This window comes from Bombus vancouverensis, chromosome 3 (genome assembly GCF_051014615.1).
Source record: "Bombus vancouverensis nearcticus chromosome 3, iyBomVanc1_principal, whole genome shotgun sequence".
In the NCBI taxonomy this organism is placed as follows: Eukaryota; Metazoa; Arthropoda; class Insecta; order Hymenoptera; family Apidae; genus Bombus; species Bombus vancouverensis.
In genome coordinates, this window is record NC_134913.1 from 17,821,467 (window position 1) to 17,845,571 (window position 24,105).

The 24,105-nt window shown below is 42.5% G+C and overlaps 2 protein-coding genes across 2 annotated transcripts in view; both read left to right on the forward strand.

Moving 5' to 3' along the window:
* dpy (fibrillin-like protein dumpy) overlaps window positions 1-24,105 on the forward strand; it is a 114,845-nt gene that overhangs the window by 52,104 nt on the left and 38,636 nt on the right. Inside the window, exons 48-83 of the mRNA XM_076617060.1 lie at window positions 137-448; window positions 618-932; window positions 1,184-1,492; window positions 1,935-2,267; window positions 2,470-3,441; window positions 3,559-3,891; window positions 4,063-4,362; window positions 4,503-4,832; window positions 4,915-5,223; window positions 5,514-5,825; window positions 5,942-6,262; window positions 6,553-7,182; window positions 7,281-7,598; window positions 7,903-8,211; window positions 8,323-8,628; window positions 9,067-9,384; window positions 15,921-16,226; window positions 16,313-16,630; window positions 16,778-17,098; window positions 17,228-17,542; window positions 17,631-17,966; window positions 18,039-18,341; window positions 18,429-18,734; window positions 18,815-19,132; window positions 19,238-19,558; window positions 19,700-20,014; window positions 20,103-20,438; window positions 20,521-20,823; window positions 20,906-21,211; window positions 21,291-21,608; window positions 21,751-22,071; window positions 22,166-22,480; window positions 22,554-22,889; window positions 22,972-23,274; window positions 23,366-23,671; window positions 23,744-24,061. Of these exons, the coding sequence (XP_076473175.1) occupies window positions 137-448; window positions 618-932; window positions 1,184-1,492; window positions 1,935-2,267; window positions 2,470-3,441; window positions 3,559-3,891; window positions 4,063-4,362; window positions 4,503-4,832; window positions 4,915-5,223; window positions 5,514-5,825; window positions 5,942-6,262; window positions 6,553-7,182; window positions 7,281-7,598; window positions 7,903-8,211; window positions 8,323-8,628; window positions 9,067-9,384; window positions 15,921-16,226; window positions 16,313-16,630; window positions 16,778-17,098; window positions 17,228-17,542; window positions 17,631-17,966; window positions 18,039-18,341; window positions 18,429-18,734; window positions 18,815-19,132; window positions 19,238-19,558; window positions 19,700-20,014; window positions 20,103-20,438; window positions 20,521-20,823; window positions 20,906-21,211; window positions 21,291-21,608; window positions 21,751-22,071; window positions 22,166-22,480; window positions 22,554-22,889; window positions 22,972-23,274; window positions 23,366-23,671; window positions 23,744-24,061 (12,348 nt within the window). The remainder of the gene's footprint in view (window positions 1-136; window positions 449-617; window positions 933-1,183; window positions 1,493-1,934; window positions 2,268-2,469; window positions 3,442-3,558; window positions 3,892-4,062; window positions 4,363-4,502; window positions 4,833-4,914; window positions 5,224-5,513; window positions 5,826-5,941; window positions 6,263-6,552; window positions 7,183-7,280; window positions 7,599-7,902; window positions 8,212-8,322; window positions 8,629-9,066; window positions 9,385-15,920; window positions 16,227-16,312; window positions 16,631-16,777; window positions 17,099-17,227; window positions 17,543-17,630; window positions 17,967-18,038; window positions 18,342-18,428; window positions 18,735-18,814; window positions 19,133-19,237; window positions 19,559-19,699; window positions 20,015-20,102; window positions 20,439-20,520; window positions 20,824-20,905; window positions 21,212-21,290; window positions 21,609-21,750; window positions 22,072-22,165; window positions 22,481-22,553; window positions 22,890-22,971; window positions 23,275-23,365; window positions 23,672-23,743; window positions 24,062-24,105) is intronic.
* On the forward strand, window positions 13,269-15,828 carry LOC143302500 (uncharacterized). Its single transcript, XM_076617417.1, has 6 exons — window positions 13,269-13,691; window positions 13,771-14,088; window positions 14,248-14,568; window positions 14,702-15,016; window positions 15,097-15,432; window positions 15,512-15,828. Exons 1-6 carry the CDS (start codon window positions 13,379-13,381, stop codon window positions 15,826-15,828), a joined length of 1,920 nt encoding a protein of 639 aa, XP_076473532.1. The 5' UTR covers window positions 13,269-13,378.

The window sequence follows — 24,105 nt, forward strand, 5'->3', positions numbered from 1 at the left end:
TAAGTCTCTGTCTCTAGGTTCTACTTCTTTAGTTGTGTTCATAAAAATATGAACTGGCGTAATGTGTTAGAGGGCATTACAAATAATTAACAGACAATAACGATTTCAATAAAACTATTTACCTTTTCTTTGTCAGATATACCACTGCCAAGACCAAAGAATCCTTGTTTACCATCGCCCTGTGGCCCGAACGCCGAGTGTCGTGTGCAAGAGGATCATCCAGTTTGCACGTGTATCAGTGGAATGTTCGGAGCACCGCCACTTTGCAGACCAGAATGTTCGATTCATCAAGACTGTCCACATTATCTAGCCTGTGTTCAAAAGAAATGCGTGGATCCTTGTGCTGGTTCTTGCGGATTTAATACCAACTGCACCGTGCAGAACCATCGGCCGATGTGTCAATGTAACGAGGGTTACGAAGGGGATCCATTCTCTGGATGTAGCAAAGGTAGAAATTCTTGAATTCTATAAAGAATATCGCAATGTTTCATTTCAACGATATAACTTGACTTTGGATTGGACACGTAGTAGCAATACTTCCCCATTTTTTATTCGATCAAATTGAAGTTGATGAAGACACATATTATGAAGTAAACGATTATTTGTTTTTTCTACAGTTACTTTCCCAGTGCCACTGCCATGCGACCCATCGCCGTGTGGCGCGAATGCAATTTGCAAAGAACGAAACGGAGCTGGTTCCTGTAGCTGTTTACCCGACTACACCGGAGACCCATATCAAGGATGTAGACCAGAATGTGTTCAAAATTCAGACTGTGTTCATACGAAGGCTTGTATAAACAATAAATGCAAGGATCCATGCGTGGGTGCGTGTGGTATAAATGCTCAATGTCAAGTGATCAATCATCAACCCTCGTGCAGCTGTCTCTCTGGCTACACGGGAGATCCATTAAAATCCTGCCATATATCGCCTGGTAAATTTACGAAATAACACGAATTAATACTTTGACAATGTCGTACGAAAAAATTTCAGGCAAATAATGGACGAATATTTGAAAATTCAAAGATTTTGAGAAATCTAGAAATGCACGAAGTTTCAAGATTTGAATATGCTGATAAAGAAATAATCGTTATTTACGACATCTTATTACACTGTCAAAGGATTAAAAGATCAAATCATAATTCTTGCCATTTCATTATAAAACGTCATTTTATCTTTTTCTAGTAACACCACTGCCACGTGATCCATGCCAACCATCACCGTGTGGATCATATAGTAATTGTCGCGTGATCGACAATCATGCGGTTTGTTCCTGCCAACCAAATTATGTCGGTAGTCCTCCACAATGTAGACCAGAGTGTGTGGTTAGCACAGATTGCGCTCAGAACATGGCTTGTATCGATCAGAAGTGCAGAGATCCTTGTCCAGGCACTTGTGGTCAGAATGCTGATTGTCAAGTTATCAACCATAATCCCGTATGCAGTTGCACGTCTGGATACACCGGAGATCCGTTCTTTGGTTGTGTCAAAGAAGGTAAGATCTTTATTTGCTTACGTCCCGTGACTCTCTACATAAGCCAGACTTTATCCTTCGGGCAGGATGGCTACGAAATGTCCTAAATACCTTTATTTTGGGCCCTCAATAATCTTAAGAATCCATCATAAATTTTAGCATTTTTTATAGTTATGGCCCTTAAGACCAGACAAGTATCTTTTAAGTTGAAGTATTCCTTAGATTTATTGTCCATACTGTCGATTATCGTATCGTAACGAGAATTTACGATTCTTGTTGGCGCCTCTATCGCGACCGCGTCTCTTCGCGAACAATTGAACAATTTTAATCGTTCATTTTACGTCAGAGTTGTATTTTTATTGAAACGCTTCAATTATTCGTTTTATGTTACACATATATTTTTCTACGATCGTATTCTCAGTAATTGTGATTTTGCAAAGTTATTTTTAAATACTTTTTAAAGTGGAACCGAAACAACCCGGACCAAAACCAAGTGGAAATCCATGCATTCCATCGCCTTGCGGTCCGAATTCTCAGTGTCGCGTGATTGATGGATTCCCAGCATGTTCCTGTCTACCGAATTACGTAGGCAGAGCACCGAATTGTCGACCGGAGTGTGTTATTAACGAAGGATGTCCTGGAAATCTTGCATGTCAGAACGAACAGTGTGTAGATCCTTGCCCGGGATCCTGTGGCGTGAATACTTACTGCAATGTCGTGAAACACAATCCAGTTTGTATTTGCAATACCGGGTACACTGGAAATCCATTCACCGAATGCGTACCTATCATGAAAGGTAAAGTACCGATAGTTTAAGAATTGTTTTGCTGAACGATTTTAATCTTCGAATTTTCAGATATTTAAATTTGTAAACCTTCGATTCTCAAATTTCAAACTTTACAAATTTCCGAATTTTCAAACTATGAAATATTTACATTCCTCGGTTCATCAGTTTCTAAATTTCCAAATTTTCATCTTAAAACCTTTCAAATTCTCAGTACCCACAACCACGGAACAACCGCGCACGCCATGCAATCCATCTCCGTGCGGAGCGAACGCGATCTGCAATGAACGTAACGGCGTAGGATCTTGCACTTGTCGTCCAGAATACATCGGCGATCCCTATACAGGATGTCGACCAGAATGTGTGACAAACACCGATTGCGATCGTAGCAAGGCTTGCCTGAACAATAAATGCGTGAATCCATGCCCTGGCACATGCGGCCAGGGAGCAACTTGTCGCGTGATCAATCACGCTCCATCGTGTTCCTGTCTTCCTGGTTTCACCGGGGATCCTTTCAGCGCCTGCGTAGTGCTCGAAGTGACGCCAACTTCACCGCCACTAAATCCCTGCGAACCATCGCCATGTGGACCCAACAGCAACTGTCGTGTTCACAATGGACACGCTGTGTGTCTTTGTCAACTAGGATTCGTCGGTGTTCCTCCAACCTGTCGTCCAGAATGCACAGTGAGCTCGGAATGTTCTCAAAACAAAGCGTGCATCGATAACAAATGCGCAGATCCTTGTCCAGGTTCCTGTGGGTTGAACACTAAATGTCTGACAGTGAATCACAATCCGATTTGTACTTGCACTAATGGATACACTGGCAATCCACTGGTTCAGTGTACCAAATTTAACGTATCACAACCACCGTTTAAGGATCTTGGAAGTCCGTGCACTCCTAATCCTTGCGGACCTAATTCTCAATGCAGAGTTATTGGCTCTCAACCAGCTTGTTCTTGTTTGTCGAACTTCATCGGTCGTCCACCGAATTGTAGACCGGAGTGCACTGATAACTCGGATTGCTTCCATTCGGCCGCGTGTATTAACCAGAGATGCAAGAGTCCTTGTCCCGGAGCCTGTGGAGAGCTGGCTAGGTGCTCCGTTCAGAATCACGTTCCGATTTGTACGTGTCCCGAGGGTTATGAGGGCGATGCCACTGTTCGGTGTACTTTGGCACCTCCTCCAGGTATGACCTCCTATTTCTAATACTTCGATTATGCTTCAAATTTTCAAGCTTCCAAATTCTCAAACTGTTCAATTTTCAAATCTTTATTCCATTATAACTAAACTTTATTTTATTTAGCAACGGACATAAGCGTAACAAACCCATGTTCTCCGAACCCATGCGGTCCAAACGCTCAATGTCGCGAAAGAAACGGTGCAGGAGCCTGTGCATGTCCACCAGATCTTATCGGAGATCCGTACGATAACGCGAAAGGATGTCACAGAGAGTGTGAATCGAACAACGATTGTGCTCCACAATTAACCTGCGTTGGTTTCAAGTGTTCTGATCCGTGCCCAAGCACTTGCGGTACATTATCCATCTGTAATGTTCAGGAACATGTTCCGGTGTGTACTTGCCCTCCAGAATACACGGGAGACCCGTACTTCGCTTGCGAAGTTAAGGAAATATCGAGTGAGTCTGTCATCTATTAAATTTCATACATTTCATATTCATTTCACATTTATGTCTGATTTCTATTGCACTTCGTTATAATTAGATCGAATAATGATTTTTATTGATTAATTGTTACTACATGTATAAAGTATCGGATAAATATTTTATTATTGTGAATTCATTTTTCAGGAGAACCATTGGATCCATGTTCACCATCACCGTGTGGGCCCAATAGTAAGTGTCGCGAAGTGAATGGTCAAGCAGTCTGCACGTGTCTTCCGGAATACAGAGGAATCCCACCGAACTGTAGACCTCACTGCGTGGTCAATGCCGAATGTCCAGCTCATTTAGCTTGTTTGAATAAGAAATGCACGGATCCATGTCCAAACACCTGTGGATTAAGAGCATTGTGTACTACTAAGAATCATAATCCTATTTGTACTTGTCCTGTTGGATTTACAGGAGATCCTTTCTCACTATGCTCGCCTGGTAAGAATTTCATCAATTTTTATATGGATACAATTTTAATACCGATACTTTATGAAGATAGAATTCATTAAATTATACTAATTATACTTAAATTTTCGAACTTCTAAGTCTTCAAATTTTTTATCTTATTTATCTATTAGCGCAAGAAGTTCAACCGTCCACGGAACGACCGCCGTCCTGCACTCCATCACCCTGCGGTCCAAATTCCCTGTGCCAGATCATATCCGGAAACCCAGCCTGCTCCTGTTTGCCAAATTACATCGGTGTTCCTCCAGAGTGCAGACCAGAGTGCATTCTAAGCTCCGAATGCAAGAGTCACCTTGCTTGTGTGAACCAGAAATGTCAGGATCCTTGTCCAGGATCTTGTGGCGTTAATGCTCAGTGTCACGTACTGAATCACATTCCTGTTTGCACCTGTATGAATGGTTTCACCGGTGATCCGTTTACACAGTGCACAGTGATTCCACCAAGTAAGAAGATATATTTCATTTTTATACTAATTAAATGGTTGTTCAGTTTCTTACGAGATGCAAAAACGCATTTTATCCTTAGCAACTGTACCATCTGTGAGCGATCCATGCAGCCCATCGCCTTGTGGACCTAACGCGCTATGCAAAAATGGAGATTGCGAGTGTTTACCTGAATATATCGGCAATCCGTACGAAGCTTGTCGACCAGAATGTATTCTCAATTCGGAATGTGCACGCGATAAGACTTGTCTGAAGAATAAGTGCAGAGATCCTTGCCCTGGTACATGCGGACAGAATGCGGTGTGTGATGTTGTGAATCATATTCCTGTGTGTTCCTGTATACCTGGATACATTGGAGATCCGTTCGTCAGCTGTCGTGTCCAACCACAAGGTGAGTAGAATAAAAACTATTTATTTCGATTTATCGAGAGACAAACAGTTCGTACATCAGTAGTTATTTGATATTTTTAACTCTCTGTGACTTCTCAATCGCTTGAAACGACAAAACTCGAATCAAATTTTTAAATCTGACCTCCCGGACTTACGAATTTTGTAATTTTCAAATTACTAGATATTTCGATTTTCAAATTTTTCAAATTTCTAATCTCTGATAAATTTTTCGGAACTTAACCAAGATATGATATGTAACGATATCCAGTAAATCATAAAATGCATTTTTAGTTCCAGAAGCAATGAGAGATCCATGCTCGCCCTCACCATGTGGACCAAACAGCCAATGTCGTAACATCGAGGACCACGCAGTGTGTTCTTGTCTTCAGGGATATCTTGGATCACCACCTTCGTGCAGACCAGAATGCGTGGTCAGTACGGAATGTCCTCCGACTCGTGCTTGCGTGAACAAAAAATGCACGGATCCCTGTTTGGGTTCTTGCGGCTTGAACGCCAGATGCGAAGTGATCAATCATTCGCCGATCTGCAGTTGTCTTTCTGGACAGACTGGAGATCCTTTCAAGAGCTGCTACGATACTCCGAGTAAGGCATTTTCAGTCAACTATTAGGTTGCATAATAAATTCGTTCGCCTCTCGCAATGTCGAAGTCACAGTCCCAAATTCTACATTAATTACGTTCATATAATTTATCTTTGCAGTCTTACCAGATGTCAAAGACACGGGAGATCCGTGCAATCCATCGCCATGCGGTCCAAATGCTCAATGCCACAACGTGAATGGCTATCCATCCTGTTCTTGTCTTCCAACCTATATCGGAACCCCGCCGTCTTGTCGTCCGGAATGTCTCATAAATCCCGACTGCCCATCGGACAAAGCTTGCGTAAATTCCAAATGCACGGATCCTTGTGCAGGGTCCTGTGCCGAAAATGCCAGGTGTTTGGTAGTCAATCATGCTGTTACCTGCTCATGTCCAGCCGACTACACAGGAAATCCTTTCGTCCAATGTGTCGAACTGGATCGTAAGTTCATTTAATTTGCTTATTACATCGTTCGGAAAGTTCATCATTTTCTTAAATAATCTAATCTCTTCCCAAGCAAACAAATTGTTCTCTACGTCTCTAACTTATCGTTAGTTTTATACGAGGAATTATCTCCTTTCCGGTTGTACCACGATTTCGCAAACCCCTTGTATTTCTCACGTCCATCGCAATCGTTAATTCGTTATTTTATTGGGTATTTTAAATTTCTTCCATTTAATCATTTTCATACGAATACTCTTAATCGGTATATTTCGTATCTCAAATTGCAGAAGAACCAATCAATCCATGCGAGCCTTCGCCTTGTGGTCCAAACGCGATCTGCCAACAGCGTGACAACGTCGGTGCTTGTATTTGCATCGACGATTACCACGGAAATCCCTATGAAGGCTGTCAGCCAGAATGCATCCTCAGTTCAGACTGTCCAACGAACAAAGCCTGCGTTCGCAACAAATGTGAAGATCCGTGTCCAGGAATATGCGGCATCCAGGCTCAATGCTCCGTCATCAACCACATCCCTACTTGCACATGTCAGCCTGGCTACGTAGGAGATCCCTTCAGCATCTGTAATTTACCAATCAATGCAGACACTGAGCCTACTGTCATTGATCCATGTAGTCCTACGCCTTGTGGACCCAATAGCTTGTGCAGAGCCGTGAAATATCAAGCTGTGTGTACTTGCCAGGAATCATTCGTTGGTTCTCCGCCTAACTGCAAGCCCGAGTGTGTCGTAAATTCTGAATGTCCTCAAAATAGGGCTTGTTACAAATACAAGTGTAATGATCCTTGTCCTGGAACGTGTGGAGTGGGAGCTAATTGTCGTGTAATTAATCATAATCCGCTGTGCAGCTGCCCTCAGGGTACTACGGGAGATCCTTTCTCTAGATGCTATCCTCAGACGAGTGAGTATTTAAAATAATAATTATATGACCGATTTTTAAAAACCTTGTTTGAATTAAATTAATAAATTGACATTATTTTAAAATTATATTTTTTCCAGTCACACCAACGCCACCAGTGGGTGATCCTTGCAGCCCAAGTCCGTGCGGCCTCTACGCAGAATGTAGAGCAATTGGCGATCAAGCTGCTTGTTCATGTCTCAAGAACTACATAGGACTGCCACCAAATTGTCGACCAGAGTGCGTCGTTAACACAGATTGTCCTTCTAATCAAGCCTGCATCTCGGAAAAATGCAGAGATCCTTGCATTGGATCGTGTGGACAAAATGCAGATTGTAGGGTGCAGAATCACATTCCTGTCTGCTTGTGCCAACCAGGATATACCGGCGATCCTTTCACGCTATGCTCGCAGATAATAGGTATTTATTAAATTCGAAGGGAAAACACAAGTCTATTTTTGCTTATTCTTTTATTTCAAACAGCTCGTTAGATCGACGAATGTGAATTTTCTAAAAATAGATCGTACGTTTATAAAACTTTGTAACAATCGTACATGCGTGATCCGACAAATTAAACGGGCAGTAATTTTATGATACTGAATCGATTATTGAATTTTAAAATTGCTTATTATGATTTTCGTCTGTGATCTTTATTGCCCATGTTTTGTCTTTATCTATTCATTAGACAGTTGAATTCACGTTTGTATTATTATTTATTTTATAGAACAACCGAAGCCAGAAGATCTGTGCAATCCATCCCCCTGTGGACCAAACGCAGATTGCAGAGAGGGAATCTGCACGTGCCTTCCAAACTATTTCGGTGATCCATACTCGTACTGTCGTCCAGAATGCACTATGAATTCGGACTGCTCTCGAGTAAAGGCGTGTGTCAATCAATTTTGCGTGGATCCTTGTATTGGCACGTGTGGAACCAATGCGAAATGCGACGTGGTCAATCACATTCCTATGTGCAGCTGTTTCCCTGGTACCACTGGAGATCCGTTCACACTGTGTCGACCACAGATATCTGAAGGTGTGTATAATATACATATGAGTTTTAGTTTTAGTATACATACGAATTTGTATAAGCAATCCGCAGAAGTACACGAGGACTATATTAAAGAAATTTTGATCGATTTCTCAGAACCAAGAAAACAACCATGCACACCGTCTCCCTGTGGGCCGAACAGCATTTGCAAGGTGGTGAACGATCATGCAGTCTGCTCTTGTCAGACTGACTTTATCGGTAGTCCTCCTGCGTGCAGACCAGAGTGTGTAGTGAGTGCCGAGTGTCCGTTAACTCAGGCGTGTCTCGCTAACAAATGTCAAGATCCCTGTCCAGGAACTTGCGGACAGAATACCAAGTGTCAAGTAGTCAATCACAATCCAATATGCAGCTGCTCCGAGGGACACACTGGCGATCCTTTCACTAGATGTTACATCATGCCCAGTAAGCTTTCTTGTTTCTATATTTAGATATTTATCCATCCACATAGTCTGGTTTGAAAAGCAATGGAATTGCTGATGTATTGAATCATACACCGATTTTTCTTCTAAAAATCGTTCATTTTATCGAATGTATGTTCCTTCGATATAAAGAAAAAAATGATAAATCAGTTAGTAAATAGATTTTTCGAGACACAATTGCATTATGTCAAAGATATTGACTTCAAATCTCTCGAAAAATATTGATTTCTAAAATATTAATTGTCGTATTTTAGATACTAAACTTATATATTTGCATCGAATACATTGTCTCTCTTTTTACGTCTGTTATATCGAATACAGCCTTTTAATCGCTAAGTAACATCGAAATCAGATAATCGACAGAATTATATTTGCATCTATTTCTTCCGTAATCTTCAAATATTATTTCTTCGAATTTCAGGACAACCACCAGTACCAACGAACCCGTGTCAACCATCTCCGTGTGGTCCGAACGCGGAGTGTCAAGTGCGAGGTGATAGTTCAGCGTGTTCGTGTATCGAAAATTACATCGGTGTTCCACCAAATTGTAGACCTCAGTGTACGATTAATCCCGAGTGTCCGCCGCATTTAGCGTGTATGCAACAAAAGTGTCGCGATCCGTGCGTCGGTCTGTGCGGTTTGAACGCTCAGTGTACGGTGGTGAATCATCACGCGGTGTGTGCTTGTGTCGATGGTTACAGCGGAAATCCGTTCAGCGTTTGCGAGGCGATCCCGAAGGGTGAGTCTATCAAAGAACAATTTTTCATATTTCTTTCCTTCTTTCTCTCCTATTTGCAAATTTCGTCGTTTGCATGCGGACGAAGTGCAGGTAAGTGCTGATTTACATCTTCTAGAGTTAGACTGCGGATTTCTGCAAATTTATGAAAAATTTGAAGGTGCAACAGTGCGTGTAATATACAAAAATATTTGTGGAATGTAATATATAAAAAAACGTACAATATGCGAAGTATAATATAATATAAAAATAATATAAAAAATATAATGTAATATCTCGTCATAACGTTTAGTAGGTAAAATAATTGTCTATCTACCATTATTAATTAAATTCGTAAAGATATGAATTTGCGTAAATATCCGCAGCCTAATAATAACGACCATTTCGTTTGCTAACAAATAATCATATTTTCGTCGTTGAGAAAGAACAGGCCCTAACAAACTCGGTGACAAAACGTCACTATGGTGGCGGGGCCATGAATTATCATCAACATGCACTTAGAGTGAGAATAATCGCCAATTGCATAATCACACCTGCGATTAACGTACCCAACGAAGTTGAGCACGGCTTCGAAAACCCCCACACGTACATATAATTGAGAAAATAATCATAAATGAAATCTATAACCATGTTAAGAGATTGAATGGTGGCGGGGCCTATGGAACATAGGCTCTAATTATACTGTCCCCTGAATGATACCCGATAACCAATTCATCCCCTCGAATATGTAGGATATTGCACGTACTGACCATTCCCAATCCAAGCATAATGCTTTGAAACAGCCCTAAGGTTGAAACGTCCTGAGTTGGAAAAGTCTTGGAACGTTTGGTCCCCTATGTACTACTCCGTACGAACTACCCTCGTTGCTCTGGATACAAAGGCATTAACCCTTAAAAAGTGATACGAGCTTACCCTTCCCGATTAAAGATTGAAACCGACCTCGAAAACACGCTTATTAAAAAGTACTTATAAGAATTAATTCCCTAACCCTAGATTATTAAGAAGATTAAAAACCCTAATAAATCCCGAATGCTTAGAAGCGTTTAGAAGATAGTAGACGTTTGAAGACACGCCTCATGACCCCAAATCACCCTAACACTCGATGCTAGAGCGAGAGCCAGTAATAGGAGATTGAATCCTACCCTTGAAGGATCAGACAAACGCAAGCATTTGAATGCTTGTTATTTAAGAAAGCTTCTGCTTATCCCCGATCATTCATTCGCAAATTTATTAAAACCTAATGGAAATTCAACGAATATTCATACCACTGCACGAGCTTCCACCAAACACCGCATGATGAATTTAAACATAAGTGAAAGTGTTTCTCTTTTCGATCAGATACACCCTTAGATATTAGGAAACCATGCGAGCCTTCCCCCTGTGGTACCAACGCGATCTGTCGCGAGAACAATGGCGTCGGTTCCTGTTCCTGTCTGCCAGACTACATTGGTGACCCCTACGAAGGATGCAGACCTGAATGTACCCAAAACCCTGATTGCTCCAAGACGATGGCCTGCATGGGCCTCAAGTGCCGAGACCCCTGTCCAGGAACCTGTGGATTGCAAGCCCGTTGCGAAACGATCAATCACGTACCTGCGTGTTCATGTAACCCTGGATACACTGGCAATCCGTTCACCTATTGTTCCCCCATCTCCGCTGCTCGTAAGATTCCATTTTGTGTCACGTTTTGCAACCAAAGACGCTTGATCACTAAACAAAGATAGAGACGTAGAACGTAGAATCGAGGCCTTCATATTCATATAGCTGCGAGTAGAATAGTAACGAGGAATCAAAGTGTTGTTTAGATTAATCAAGCTGTTAGTTCGTTCAAGTAACTTGAAACAATTTTACGAGAGTGAAAAAGCGATTTACTTAACTTGGAATATATTATCTTAATGTATAGCCTTGAAGTACGTGCACGTATTTCGTGTTTTAAGCGAAGTTCTAATTAGTCACACCTGAAAGAATATTCCAAGTTAAGTAAATAAATCACTCAGACCGATCATATATTGTTTCAAATTACTCGAACTGAAGTACCTTAATTAACCTAAATCATACTTAAGAGGATACCATGGCAGAGGACATACACAGACACGGAAAAGGACAGACACAGAGGACACAGAAAACTAACTTTCCAATCAGATAGTCAATTTAATTTCCGTGAGACCTCCTCATTTTATCTCGACTTCGAATAGAAGATCATCGTTACGTTTCATTAGATTCGTCGCACAAGTAGTTTAACGAGCACAAAGCTTGATATATTTGCAACTGTGGCATATGTAGGCTGTTTAATGCAATTTTCCCTTACACAGCAAACCCCATAGAGTCAGACCCCTGTAGTCCGTCTCCATGCGGACCGAATAGTCAATGTCGAAACGTCAACGACCATGCTGTGTGTACCTGCCTGGCAAATTTCATTGGAAGCCCACCAACTTGTCGACCCGAATGCGTGGTAAACAGTGAATGTTCGAGGGAACTTGCGTGCATTAATCAAAAATGCGCGTCCCCGTGCATGAACTCGTGTGGTATCAATACGCAGTGTAAGGTGATCAACCACAGCCCCATATGCATCTGTAATATTGGATATACTGGTGATCCGTTTACGAAATGCTTCCCTACTCCACGTAAGAATATTTCTCTTGATATTTTCTCCATCATAGATCATCGAGATTTTTTAACCCTCCATTTAAAAGTCAGGATCAGCTAATAACAATTTCTATTTTATCAGACTCTAACGAAAGCATACGAGTTGCTTTAATATACTAGATTTCAAAGATTCACAGCTTCTATTGTACAATGGTTACGCATTATATTCTCATTATTTATGGTCTCATTATGTTTTCTAATCTCATAGATGTGCAATTTATAATTAATGAATTTAGGATACTTTCATCGTAATACGTTCGTCAGCTTGAATTTCATATTATGCATAACCTACTTCGTCAAACATCCAGAATCTAAAACATTTTAAAACCTTCGACAATGCGTAATTTACTTCATCAAATATCCAGTATTCAAAAATTCTAAAACTTTCGATTCATCCTAACAAATTGAATACAAACGGCTTCTATTAAAATTAACCACGTATAATGTAATCAACAAATTTTAGAATCACCCCAGAAAGACACTGACCTCGCTCCCAAAGATCCGTGCGTGCCATCACCTTGTGGCATGTACGCAGAATGCAGGAACATCGGTGGTACAGCCTCTTGTTCCTGTCTGCCAAGATATATCGGATCCCCACCGACCTGTCGACCGGAATGTCGCGTGAATTCAGATTGCCCCATGAATCTTGCGTGTACCAATGAGAAGTGCAGAGATCCTTGCCAAGGATCCTGTGGTGTCACGTCCCTGTGCACGGTTTACAATCACGTGCCTGTGTGCACCTGCCCTGAAGGATACACCGGCGATCCTTTCAGCAATTGCTATCCCGCACCCATTAAACCAAGTAAGGAAATTCAAGAAAAAGTAAGAATTGAAATTTGTATGGTGTGTAAAAAATACGAGACACGTTCGTTCCTTTAACAGCTGAACCAACTGTTGTTGACCCTTGTGCATCCTCACCATGTGGACCTAATGCACGTTGCGACGATGGAATTTGCACATGTTTACCAGAGTATCAGGGAGATCCTTACGTTGGTTGTCGACCAGAGTGCGTACTGAATACGGATTGTCCTCAGAATCGAGCATGCATCAGGAACAAGTGTGTCGATCCTTGCCCCGGTACATGTGGCCGAAATGCGCAGTGTCTGATATTCAATCATGTGCCCATGTGCAGCTGCCCTAGTGGAATGGTCGGAAATGCATTTGTTCAGTGCACTGTCCTTCAAGGTACAAGTCCAGGAACTTATCTTTTAACCCTTAATTCATATCGCTATATTATAGACGGTATAACACATTTGGTTACATTTGAATTAATTACCAATATTATTTTTCGATACTAATGTGAGAAAATATTCGTTATGACGGAAACTTAAATATCTACGATACTGTAACAATGACAGATACTGTAAAGAGGAATCCTTGTTCGCCGTCACCCTGTGGACCAAATAGCGTGTGTAGAGAGATCAATGAACAGCCAGTGTGTTCCTGCGTAGCAGGATTCCTGGGTGCACCACCTACCTGTAGACCAGAATGTACAGTCAGTTCAGATTGTCCTTTATCAGAAGCTTGTACCAACCAGAAATGTGTCAATCCCTGTCCCGGTTCATGTGGATTCAGAGCTACTTGTAACGTTGTCAATCATAATCCTATATGCAGTTGTCCATCAGAACTCACTGGCGATCCATTTGTTCAGTGTGTTCTACGACGTAAGATTTGTTTCCTCGATGTACCATCATTGGCGAAGTTTATAAAACTAATAATAATAATCCACATATGTACTTTTAGCACCCGAGCCCGTGGTGCCACAAAACCCATGCGAACCTTCTCCATGCGGACCCAATGCAGAATGCAGAGTGGTCAATGACGCTCCCTCTTGCTCTTGTTCGCCGGAATTCATAGGCACACCTCCCAATTGTAGACCCGAATGTATCAGTAACAGCGAATGTTCTGGTCACATGGCGTGTATGAATCAGAAATGTAGAGACCCTTGTCCGGGATCCTGTGGCGCTAACGCCGAATGTCGCGTTGTCAGTCACACACCTATGTGTGTGTGTCCGAGCGACTATACCGGTGATCCCTTCACTCAATGTACACCTAGACCACGTAAGGATCAACATTTTTGTTCATTGTCATTCTGTTATTATACCCGTTACTTGTGGTTAGAGGAATTAGCAGTCGGAACCTTTTACTTTGATTATCTATGCAGGAAATATTTTATTGCATTAATTTTCCGTATTTTCTGACTATTGTAAAACCTTTTAGCTGTCGCTGTGAATATTTCTCCATGCACTCCTTCGCCATGTGGCTTCAACGCGATATGCAAAGAACAAAACGGTATAGGTTCGTGTTCCTGTTCGCCCGATTACATTGGCAACCCTTACGAAGGTTGTCGTCCTGAATGTGTCGTTGATACGGACTGTTCATCTACCTTGAGCTGTATACGTTCTAAATGTCAAGATCCTTGTCCAGGCACTTGTGGAACGAACACAGAGTGCAAGGTTATCAATCATCGTCCTGCGTGCACGTGTATTCAAGGTTACAGTGGAAATCCCTTCCAATACTGCACCTTGATGCGTGAATTAGGTATGAGTATTTAGCTATTCGTTCCAGTATGCATTTGGCATAAACTCTTACGAATGAAAAGATCGCAATTCTTGTCTTTCGAAAGATTATAAGATTACAATATTTTCTATAAATTTAAATCGTAATCTTGTAGAAAATAAACCGACGTACAAGGACCCATGCAATCCCTCACCTTGCGGACCAAACAGTCAATGTCGAGTAGTAAATGATCAAGGGGTTTGTTCCTGTCTGCCAGAATATACAGGCGTACCTCCAATGTGCCGACCTGAGTGCGTTCTAAACTCAGAGTGTCCTCAAGATCGTGCATGTATTAACCAGAAATGCGTGGACCCGTGTCCAGCTTCTTGTGGTACATTTGCTACATGCGTGGTCAGGAATCACAGTCCAATCTGTGCATGTAGACAATCATACACGGGGGATCCCTTCACCAGATGCTTCCCTATTCCACGTAAGATATATCGAAACATTTCGAGTAACTTAATATTAGAAAAGTTAAGTACGATTCACATTTCGCAATTGCACCTTTAGAAGCTACGCCTCCTACAGCACTCGAAGTTACACAACCATGTTTGCCTTCTCCTTGCGGTCCAAATTCAGAATGTCGTGTGGTTAATGGTGGGCCATCTTGTCAATGTCGACCATCTTATATTGGAAGTCCTCCAAACTGTCGTCCAGAGTGTACAGTGAATTCTGATTGTTCTCCTAGTCAGGCTTGCATGAGAGCAAAATGCGGAGACCCTTGCCCAGGTTCTTGTGGATCTAATGCTCAGTGCACTGTACTCAATCACGTTCCTATATGTTCCTGCTTCGAAGGATACACGGGAGATCCTTTCAGTAACTGTCATCCTGCTCCCGTTAAGCCAAGTAAGGAAGTTGAAATAAAAAGCCCAATCTGAGATTATTGAAAGGTTCCTAGAATATAACAGGTTTGTTCCTTTCGCAGCTGAACCCACTGTTACTGACCCTTGTACACCATCGCCTTGTGGTCCCAATGCACGTTGTGACAATGGAATTTGTACATGCCTATCAGAATATCAGGGTGATCCATACGTAGGTTGTCGTCCAGAATGTGTACTGAATACGGACTGTCCTCAGAATAGAGCTTGTTTAAGAAACAAGTGCGTTGATCCTTGTCCTGGTACATGTGGTGTCAATGCAGAATGTTTAGTATACAATCACGTGCCCATGTGCAGTTGTCCTAATGGAATGGTTGGGAACGCATTCGTTCAGTGCACAATTCTTCAAGGTATAGATCAATGAATTTTCTTTCCAACATTCGATTCGTATCGCTTCATTTTGTAACGCATTTGAAAACCATTTCAAAAAACTGTATCGTATTGCGATGATAATAGATACCGAAAAGGGTAACCCATGCTCTCCTTCGCCATGTGGACCAAACAGTATCTGTCGAGAAATCAATGGACAACCTGTCTGCTCCTGCGTAGCAGGATACTTAGGAGCACCACCAACTTGCAGACCAGAATGTACAGTCAGTTCCGATTGCCCACCGACACAGGCTTGCACCAATCAGAAATGTGTCAATCCTTGCCCCGGTACATGTGGGTTTAGAGCCATTTGCAATGTTGTCAATCATAATCCGATATGCAGCTGTCCACCTGAACTCTCTGGCGATCCATTTGTTCAGTGTGTTCCACGACGTAAGATTTAGTTCTCCAAGATTTGAACGCTGAACAGAATTTAGAAACTTAAGACAGATGATCGTAATTTGTACGTGTCTTTTTAGCACCCGAGCCCGTAGTGCCACAAAACCCATGTGAACCATCTCCGTGTGGACCCAATGCAGAATGCAGAGTCATCAATAGTGCACCCTCTTGCTCCTGTTTGTCGGAATTCATAGGAGCCCCACCTAATTGCAGGCCCGAATGTGTTAGCAATAGCGAATGTCCTAGTCAGTTTGCCTGTATGAATAAAAAATGCAGGGATCCTTGTCCTGGATCTTGTGGGGCTAACGCCGAGTGTCGTGTTGTTAGTCATACACCTATGTGTATTTGCCCTGATCGCTATACCGGTGATCCTTTCACTCAGTGTACACTCAAACCACGTAAGGATAAAAATCTATATTTTCTTCCTTTTGAACTTTCACTAATAGTCAAAGAAGTATTTTCGAGAAGGCAGAACCTTTGACTTTCATAATCGCTTATTATATCTGTTGCCCTTCGATTGCTCTGACTATTTAAAAAATTTCTAGCTGTTCCCGTCAATCTCTCCCCATGTAGTCCATCGCCGTGTGGTTTCAATGCGATATGTAAAGAACAGAACGGTGTCGGTTCATGTTCCTGTGCAGCCGATTACATCGGCAACCCTTACGAAGGGTGCCGCCCTGAGTGTGTCGTTGACACGGACTGTCCATCAGCATTAAGTTGTATACGCTCTAAATGCCAAGATCCCTGCCCAGGTACGTGTGGCACGAACGCAGAATGCAAGGTCATCAACCATCGTCCTGCGTGCACGTGCTTCCGAGACTACACTGGAAATCCATTCCAATACTGTAACTTGATACGTGAAATAGGTACGAAAAATCTCTCAAATGTTTGATTAGGATCATTATAGTAAATTTTTTGCACTCATGAATTTTTATTTCTGAAGATCAGGCGAAATAATTTTCGCAACGTAAAATCTGAATTAAAATCTCTTGTAGAAGACGAAATGAAATATAAGGATCCGTGCAACCCTTCTCCCTGTGGACCAAACAGTCAGTGTCGCGTAGTAAACGGTCAAGGAGTCTGCTCCTGTCTACCAGAATTCACGGGTGCTCCTCCTATGTGTCGCCCTGAGTGTACTCTAAATTCCGAGTGCCCTGAAGAACGTGCATGCGTTAACCAGAAATGTGTGGACCCGTGTCCCGCATCTTGTGGCACATTTGCTACATGTGTGGTAAAAAATCACAGTCCAATTTGTGCTTGCAGAGAAGCATACACTGGAGATCCATTCACTAGATGTTTCCCCATCCCACGTAAGACATTTCGGAAAATTCTAAATTAATTTATATACTCTTTGATATAAAATTCGACAGATTTCTGATTTCGTGATTGCCCTTTTAGAAGCCTTACCACCAACCACAGTCGAACCTTCACAACCTTGCTTGCCATCTCCTTGTGGTCCAAATTCAGAGTGTCGTGTAGTTAACGGAGGTCCATCTTGTCAATGTCTACCAACTTACATTGGAAGTCCACCAAACTGTCGTCCAGAGTGTACAGTTAGCTCTGACTGTTCTCCCAGTCAAGCCTGTATAAGACAAAAATGCAGAGATCCTTGTCCAGGGTCTTGTGGCTCTAACGCACAGTGTACAGTATCGAATCACGTCCCTGTATGTTCGTGTCTAAGCGGGTACACAGGAGATCCTTTCAACAGTTGCAATCTTGCTCCTGTTAAACCAAGTAAGAAAAATTAAAAGCTAGTAATTATGATTAATCTGTAAAAAATGCCAAATATTTTTATTGCCTTTATAGCTGAACCCACGATTATTGACCCTTGTGCATCATCACCTTGTGGTCCCAATGCACGTTGCGACAGAGGAATCTGTACATGTTTACCAGAGTATCAGGGAGATCCTTACATTGGTTGTCGACCAGAATGTGTGTTAAACACAGATTGCCCTCAGAATCGTGCTTGTTTGAGAAACAAGTGTGTTGATCCTTGTCCTGGTACTTGTGGCATAAATGCAGAATGTCTGGTGTACAGTCACGTGCCCATGTGCAGCTGTCCCAACGGAATGGTTGGAAACGCATTTGTTCAGTGCACTATTCTCCAAGGTACAAATTAAGAAATTTCATTTGCGATGATAATTTAATTCTCAACTCACACGCCTCTGACTGTCTCCCATTATATTTTAACGATAGATACCATAAAAAGAAACCCTTGTTCACCTTCACCATGTGGACCAAACAGTATTTGCCGAGAGATCAATGGACAGCCCGTTTGTTCGTGCGTAGCAGGATTCCTAGGTGCTCCTCCAACTTGTAGACCAGAATGTATACTTAGTTCTGATTGTTCTCTATCAGAAGCTTGTAGTAATCAAAAATGTGTCAATCCTTGTCCTGGCTCATGTGGATTCAGAGCTACTTGTAACGTTGTCAATCATAATCCTATATGCAGCTGCCCACCAGACCTCACTGGCGATCCATTTGTTCAATGTACCCCACGCCGTAAGCAGTGTTCCTTTAAAATTGGATCTTTTGTAGATCTTGTTTCAAAACATAAAGCTTATTCATATATATGTTTTTAGCACCTGAGCCCGTTGTGCCACAAAACCCATGCGAACCTTCTCCATGCGGACCAAATTCGCAATGTAGAGTTGTCAACGATGCTCCCTCATGTTCTTGTTCTCCAGAATTCATAGGCGCACCTCCGAATTGTCGACCGGAATGTGTCAGTAATAGCGAATGTCCTAGTCAGTTTGCTTGCATCAATCAGAAATGCAGAGATCCTTGTCCTGGATCCTGCGGGGCGAACGCGGAGTGTCGTGTTGTCAGTCATACTCCAATGTGTGTTTGTCCTGAGGATTATACTGGTGACCCCTTCACGCAGTGTACACCAAGACCACGTAAGGGCCAAGAGTATTCTTTCTCTAATACTTTTTTTCTAAATTACAGTTATCAAAAATTTTTATTCCTCGAAAATATTAAATGATAACGTTAAAACGTTTTAGCTATCCCCGTCGATATTTCTCCATGCACCCCATCACCGTGTGGTTTCAACGCGATATGCAGAGAACAAAGTGGTGTAGGGTCCTGTTCCTGTTTAAATGATTATATTGGCAATCCCTATCAAGGGTGTCGCCCAGAATGTGTCGTTGACACTGACTGTTCATCCACATTGAGCTGCATACGCTCTAAATGTCAGGATCCTTGCCCCGGCACCTGTGGTACGAACGCAGAGTGCCAAGTCATCAATCATCGTCCTGCATGCACTTGTCTCCAAGGTTACAGTGGAAATCCCTTCCAATACTGTACAGTAATCCGGGAAATAGGTATGAGTATTTACCCACTCGTCCTGGTATACATTTGACATAACCTCTGACGTATGAAAAGCTTGAAGTTCGAAGTACGAAGCTTGTACTTCGAAAGATTACAAGAAATATTTCTTATAATTCGAAATCCCCATTATCTAGAAGATAAACCAACGTACAAGGATCCATGCAACCCTTCACCTTGCGGACCAAATAGTCAATGTCGAGTAATTAATGATCAAGGTGTTTGCTCTTGCCTGGCTGAATTCACTGGCACACCTCCCATGTGTCGTCCCGAGTGTACTTTAAATTCAGAATGTTCACAAGATCGTGCGTGTGTTAACCAGAAATGTGTTAATCCATGTCCTGCTTCTTGTGGAACTTTTGCCACTTGCGTTGTCAGGAACCATAGTCCAATTTGTGCCTGCCGAGACTCATATACTGGAGATCCGTTCACTAGATGTTTCCCCATCCCACGTAAGGAATTTCGGAAAATTTCAAATTAATGTATATACCTTTCGATATAAAATTAGACTGATTTCTAATTTTGTAATTGCCCTTTTAGAAGCCTTACCACCATCCACAGTCGAACCTTCACAACCGTGTTTGCCATCCCCTTGTGGTCCTAATTCGGAGTGCCGTGTAGTTAACGGAGGTCCATCCTGTCAATGTCTACCAACTTACCTTGGAAGTCCACCAAACTGTCGTCCAGAATGTACAGTAAACTCTGATTGTTCCGCAAGCCAGACTTGCATGAGACAAAGGTGCAGAGATCCTTGTCCAGGTTCATGTGGTTCCAATGCCCAGTGCACGGTGCTCAATCACGTTCCTATATGCACCTGTTTCGAAGGATACACTGGAGATCCTTTCAGTAACTGCAATCTCTCTCCCGTCATACCAAGTAAGAAAGATACAAAAATATGGCGAATTATAATTTGCGAAGGAGTTCTAAAAAATGAGGAACATGTTTATTCCTTTGATAGCTGAACCAACTATTGTTGATCCCTGTGCATCATCACCTTGTGGGCCCAATGCACGTTGCGACAATGGAATATGTACATGTTTGGCAGAATATCAAGGGGACCCTTATATGGGTTGTCGACCAGAATGTGTACTGAATACAGACTGTCCTCAGAATCGGGCTTGTTCAAGAAATAAGTGCGTCGATCCTTGTCCTGGTACATGTGGTTTAAATGCAGAATGTTTAGTATACAATCACGTGCCTATGTGTAGCTGTCCCGCTGGTATGATTGGAAATGCTTTCGTTCAGTGCACTGTCTTCCAAGGTACAGTTCGTAAAATATTCTTTGCTATATTAGTTCGCTTCTGATTCTCATCTGATCGTCTATCATATTGCCATGATGATAGATACCATAGAAAGAAATCCATGTTCGCCTTCGCCGTGTGGACCAAACAGCGTTTGTCGAGAGATCAATGGTCAGCCCGTCTGTTCCTGCGTAGCAGGATTCTTAGGAGCACCACCAACTTGTAGACCAGAGTGCACAGTCAGTACTGATTGTCCATTGACACAAGCTTGTACCAATCAGAAGTGTGTAAATCCATGTCCGGGTTCATGTGGGTTCAGAGCTGTTTGCAATGTTGTCAATCATAATCCTATATGCAGTTGTCCAGCAGACCTCGCTGGTGATCCGTTTGTTCAATGTGTTCCACCACGTAAGATCTATTTCTTCGTATATGATCTCTGAACAAAATTATTATCAAATATATTAATAATTCATACACATATTTTTAGCACCCGAACCCGTAGTGCCACAAAACCCATGCGAACCTTCTCCATGCGGACCAAATTCTCAATGTAGAGTTGTCAGCGATGCTCCCTCATGTTCTTGTTCTCCAGAATTCATAGGCGCACCTCCGAATTGTCGACCGGAATGTGTCAGTAATAGCGAATGTCCTAGTCAGTTTGCTTGCATCAATCAGAAATGCAGAGATCCTTGTCCTGGATCCTGCGGGGCGAACGCGGAGTGTCGTGTTGTCAGTCATACTCCGATGTGTGTTTGTCCTGTGGATTATACTGGTGACCCCTTCACGCAGTGTACACCAAGACCACGTAAGGATGAAGAATTCTTTTCCCAGTTTTCGAATGTTCAAATTATTGCTATTGGAATATTCGTCCCTTTATGGACATAATAAGTAATTCTATTCTATCTAATTATAGCCTCAAATTTTCTGATTTCTCAAAACCGTTCTAGCTGTTCCCGTCAGTCTTTCTCCGTGCACCCCATCACCATGCGGTTTCAATGCGATATGCAAAGAGCAAAACGGTATTGGATCTTGTTCCTGCTTGTCTGATTACATTGGTAATCCTTATGAAGGGTGTCGACCCGAATGTGTCATTGATACCGATTGTGCATCCACATTGAGCTGTATACGATCCAAATGTCAAGATCCTTGTCCAGGGACTTGTGGTACAAATGCAGAGTGTAAGGTCATAAATCACCGCCCTGCATGTACATGCATTCAAGGTTACAGTGGGAATCCCTTCCAATTCTGTACTCTCATACGGGAGATAGGTATGAAAGAAATTCGAATCGTCATATTTAACAAACATAGTTATGGTTACAAATATGGTGAATAACTAGCACTTGAAAAATGAAAATTTTGTAGAAGATGACACGAAATACAAAGATCCGTGCAACCCTTCACCTTGCGGACCCAACAGTCAATGTCGCATCGTAAATGGGCAAGGTGTCTGCTCTTGTCTACCAGAATTCACGGGTGCTCCTCCTATGTGTCGCCCCGAGTGTACTCTAAATTCCGAGTGCCCTGAAGAACGTGCATGCGTTAACCAGAAATGTGTTAATCCATGCCCTGCTTCATGTGGAACATTCGCCACTTGCGTTGTCAGGAACCATAGCCCGATTTGTGCCTGCAGAGATTCGTATACTGGCGATCCATTCACCAGATGTTTCCCTATACCACGTGAGAAATTTGAAGCTCGTATTTTAACCGCCCAAAAATTAGACAGATTGTTATAACATGTCTGCTCTTTTAGAAGCTACACCACCTACAGCAATTCAAGTTTCGCAACCTTGTTTGCCCTCTCCTTGTGGTCCAAATTCAGAATGTCGTGTGATCAATGGTGGCCCATCTTGCCAGTGTCGGTCAACTTACGTTGGAAGTCCACCAAACTGTCGGCCAGAATGTACGGTCAACTCCGATTGTTCCCCTAGTCAGGCCTGCATGAGAGAAAAATGCAGGGAACCTTGTCCAGGTTCTTGTGGTTCCAACGCTCAGTGCACGGTGCTCAATCACGTTCCTATATGTTCCTGCTTCAACGGATACACCGGAGATCCTTTCAGCAATTGTTATCCAATTCCGGTGATACCAAGTAAGAAAACCAAATACGTAATACTCAGTAGAATTTGTGAAAGGTTTGACACGCATATGAGACACGTTTATTCTCCTAATAGCGGAACCGTCCGTGGTTGATCCTTGCGCATCATCACCTTGTGGTCCCAATGCACGTTGCGAAAGTGGTATTTGTACATGCTTGACAGACTATCAGGGTGATCCATATGTTGGGTGCCGACCAGAGTGCGTACTGAATACAGATTGTGCCCAGAATCGCGCTTGTTTGAGAAACAAATGTGTCGATCCTTGCCCTGGTACTTGCGGTCGAAACGCGGAATGTCTCGTATACAATCATATACCCATGTGCAGTTGCCCGAGTGGAATGGTTGGAAATGCGTTTGTACTGTGCACTGTCGCTCAAGGTACATCCCAGAAACTTCTCTTTCCCTAATTTTCTCCGCAGGCTAGTACTAAGTATTGCTCAGAATATTTACTATATTACCATAATACCAGATACCATAAAGGGCAATCCATGCTCTCCTTCGCCTTGCGGACCAAACAGTATCTGTCGCGAAATCAATGGTCAACCTGTCTGCTCCTGCGTATCTGGATTTTTGGGAACACCACCTACCTGTAGACCAGAGTGTACAGTCAGCTCCGATTGTCCCCTGACACAAGCTTGTAGCAACCAGAAATGTGTCAATCCATGCTCTGGCACATGTGGGTTCGGAGCCATCTGCAACGTCGTCAATCATAATCCCATATGTGGCTGCCCGCCTGAACTTACAGGCGATCCATTTGTCCAATGTGTCCCACGACGTAAGATTTCTTATTTCTGTATCCCAGTTACTAATGAAAATTTAAAAAATCATAATGCTAATTCTCTTTTAGCACCCGAGCCCCCAGTACCGCAAAATCCATGCGAACCCTCTCCGTGTGGACCCAATGCAGAATGCAGAGTCGTCAATGATTCTCCGTCTTGCACTTGTTTATCTGAATTCATAGGCGCCCCACCCAATTGCAGACCCGAGTGTGGCAGCAATAGCGAATGCCCCAGTCAGTTGGCTTGCATCAATCAGAAGTGCAGAGATCCTTGTCCTGGATCCTGCGGGGCAAACGCGGAGTGTCGTGTTGTCAGTCATACCCCTATGTGTGCCTGTTTGAACGACTATACCGGCGACCCCTTCTCTCAGTGTACACCTACGCCACGTAAGGCTTACGAAATCCTTTTCTTGCTTTGAACAATCCGTTTC

Excerpts from the sequence above, each read along its gene's own strand:
- LOC143302500 (XM_076617417.1), top strand. The coding sequence starts at position 13,379 with ATGACAGATACTGTAAAGAGGAATCCTTGTTCGCCGTCACCCTGTGGA. Across the intron at positions 15,017-15,096 it reads CAGATGCTTCCCTATTCCAC|AAGCTACGCCTCCTACAGCA; the intron begins GTAAGATATATC and ends TTGCACCTTTAG. Across the intron at positions 15,433-15,511 it reads TCCTGCTCCCGTTAAGCCAA|CTGAACCCACTGTTACTGAC; the intron begins GTAAGGAAGTTG and ends TTCCTTTCGCAG.